The following is a 2,653-nucleotide window of genomic DNA, read 5'->3' as shown; positions in this document are numbered from 1 at the left end:
AATATGTGTAATGATGAAAAAATAAAAATAAAGTAAAAAAAAAAGTGGAAAAAAAGAGAACAATAAAAAGCACCAAATAATATACTGGTGTTTGTCCAATTATAGCAATAAACAATGTAGCCTCCGTTTAAAAAACAAGACTATTATTTTTTTGTCTTTTTGATTTTAGCCATTCTGACAGGTACAAGGTGATATCTCATTATAGTTTTGATTTGCATTTCCCTGATGATTAGGGGTGTTGAACGAGGATGTGGAGAAAAAGAAATCCTCATGCACTGTTGGTGGGAATGCAAACTGCTACAGCCACTGTGGAAACAGTATGGTGCCTCAAAAAATTAAACAGAAATACGATATGATACAACAATTCCACTACTGGGTATTTACTCAAAGAAAACAAAAACACTAATTTGAAAAGATATATGCACCCCTATGTTTATTGCAGCATAATTTACAATAGTCAAGATATGGAAGCAGCCTAAGTGTCCATTAATAGATGAATGAATAAAGAATATGTGGTGTATAAATACAATGGAGTATTGCTCAGCCATAAAAAAGATAAGATCTTGCCATTTGCAACAACATGGGTGGACCTAAAGGGTATTATGCTAAATGTGATGTCAGAGAAGGACAAATACCATATGATTCCACTTATATGTGGAATCTAAAAAACAAAACAAATGAATAAACAAACAAAAAGCAGAATTAGATCTATAAATATAGAGAACAAACTGATGAGGAAGGGGATTGGGAGATGGGCAAAATGGGTTAAGGGGAGTAAGAGATACAAGCTTTCAGTTATGGAATAAATAAGTCATGGGAAAAATAGATACAGAATAGGGAAATAATCAATGATATAGTAACAGTGTTGTATGGTGACAGATGGTAGCTACACTTGGGGTGAGCATAGCACACTGTACAGAGAAGTTGAATCACTATGTTGTATATCTGAAACTAATGTAACATTGTCTATCAACTATACTGCAATTAAAAAATAATAATAAAAATTTTTGCAAAAGACAGATTCTCAGTCTGGCTAAAATAATCCAACAATATAAGGAAAATATTTAAAATATTAGGAAACAATAAAGTTTCACTAAAAATATGGTTTGTGTTGTTCAGCGAAAAAGTGTTTAAGCTAAAGTTAGTATTAATAGAGAATATTTGAACCATATAATTAACGTTTGACTAAATTGACATATAAAATACTACACAAACTATGTGCATTTCAAGTACACATAGAATATTTATAAAATTAGAACACATAATGAAACATAAAGAAGATCTCAAGCAATTTCAAGCATTTAAATCATAGAGAGCACATCCTCTGACCAAAATATAATTAATTAAGTCATAAACCAATGACATAAAAAGTGTTTTAGAAAAGCTGTGTGCCAAGGGGAGACGAACCATGAGAGACTATGGACTCTGAGAAACAAACTGAGGGTTCTAGAGGGGAGGGGGGTGGTGGATGGGTTAGCCTGGTGATGGGTATTAAAAAGGGCACATATTGCATGGAGCACTGGGTGTTACATGCAAACAATGAATCATGGAACACTACATCAAAAACTAATGATGCAATGTATGGTGACTAACATAACATAATAAAATAAAATTAATAAAAAAAAAAGAAAAGCTATGTGCCAAACTTTTTTTTTCTGAGTTTAAATGCATTTTATTTTTAGACAACATACATGACCTTTTTTTTCCCTTAAAAGCAATACCTCCACTCCAAATAAATCAAGGTCAAAATAAATGAAGAGCTCAAGATGACATCAGTCTCATTTGTCTAAGTCCTGGCCTTGTGTGGATGAAAAGCAGCAGCCAGTTCCGACAACAGGTGATACCTCTAAAGTTAATAGCCAAATTCATGAACATTTTTCCATTTCTAAATCATCCTTAAAAAAAATCATATATGGGGTCACACCATCCTCACAGAGTCCAACAGAGCATCCATGCCATCTAGATTCATGTTTTCACCAATAAAGAACTGGTAGTTTTTGAAATTAGCAAGGATGTGCTTGATTTGTTCTGCAACCCCTGCAATAAAAGATTTTACTCTATCTGGACTCTGTTCTTCAAGTTTGCCTTTGACTGATTCCATAGAATCTTTGATGTACTTCTTGTAGGGTTCTTTTGTGAAGCTGGTTTCCTGCAAGTGATGGTTCATGATCATATCAACACTAGTGACTACTGTGGTTTTGGTACCTTTGTCCTTGGGACCTTCCATGGAGGCATTTTCATGAATGAATGAGTCATCAGTGTTACCCTCTGTCCTACTGATCAACTTCCCCTCCACCTCTAGGCACAGCCCATCTGGGATCTCCCAGATCTTGTAGATGTCTGAGAAGATCTCATCATGGCTGATGAAGAGGAGACCACAGTGATGCTAGTTTAGCAGGAGCCAGAGCTTCAGCCAGAGTGGCACTTGGCGGGGGGTGGGGAGAGGCAGAACGGGTGGAAAAAAGCTGTGCAAAACATTTAAAAAATACACTTTTAAGTAATTTGTGTGTCAAAGAAAAAATTTTAAAAAGATTAAAAAAATATTTTAATGTAAAAGGTAATATAATATAGTTCATATAAAACCATTTGAAAAAGAAAAAAAAAAAACATTTGGATGCTCAGCAATATGGAGTAGATTATAATAGCCCAAGCA

The 2,653-nt window shown here is 34.2% G+C and overlaps 1 protein-coding gene across 1 annotated transcript; it reads right to left on the bottom strand.

Annotated features, from left to right (window-relative positions):
• Positions 1-1,673: 1,673 nt before the first annotated feature.
• On the bottom strand, positions 1,674-2,322 carry LOC102744480 (translationally-controlled tumor protein-like). Its single transcript, XM_081819159.1, has one exon. It carries the CDS (start codon positions 2,225-2,227, stop codon positions 1,919-1,921), a length of 309 nt encoding a protein of 102 aa, XP_081675285.1. The 5' UTR covers positions 2,228-2,322; the 3' UTR covers positions 1,674-1,918.
• Positions 2,323-2,653: the final 331 nt, after the last annotated feature.

This window comes from Leptonychotes weddellii, chromosome 5 (genome assembly GCF_054177405.1).
Source record: "Leptonychotes weddellii isolate Sample4059 chromosome 5, ASM5417740v2, whole genome shotgun sequence".
NCBI classification, from domain to species: domain Eukaryota; kingdom Metazoa; phylum Chordata; class Mammalia; order Carnivora; family Phocidae; genus Leptonychotes; species Leptonychotes weddellii.
This window is presented reverse-complemented; position numbering and strand designations above follow the sequence as displayed.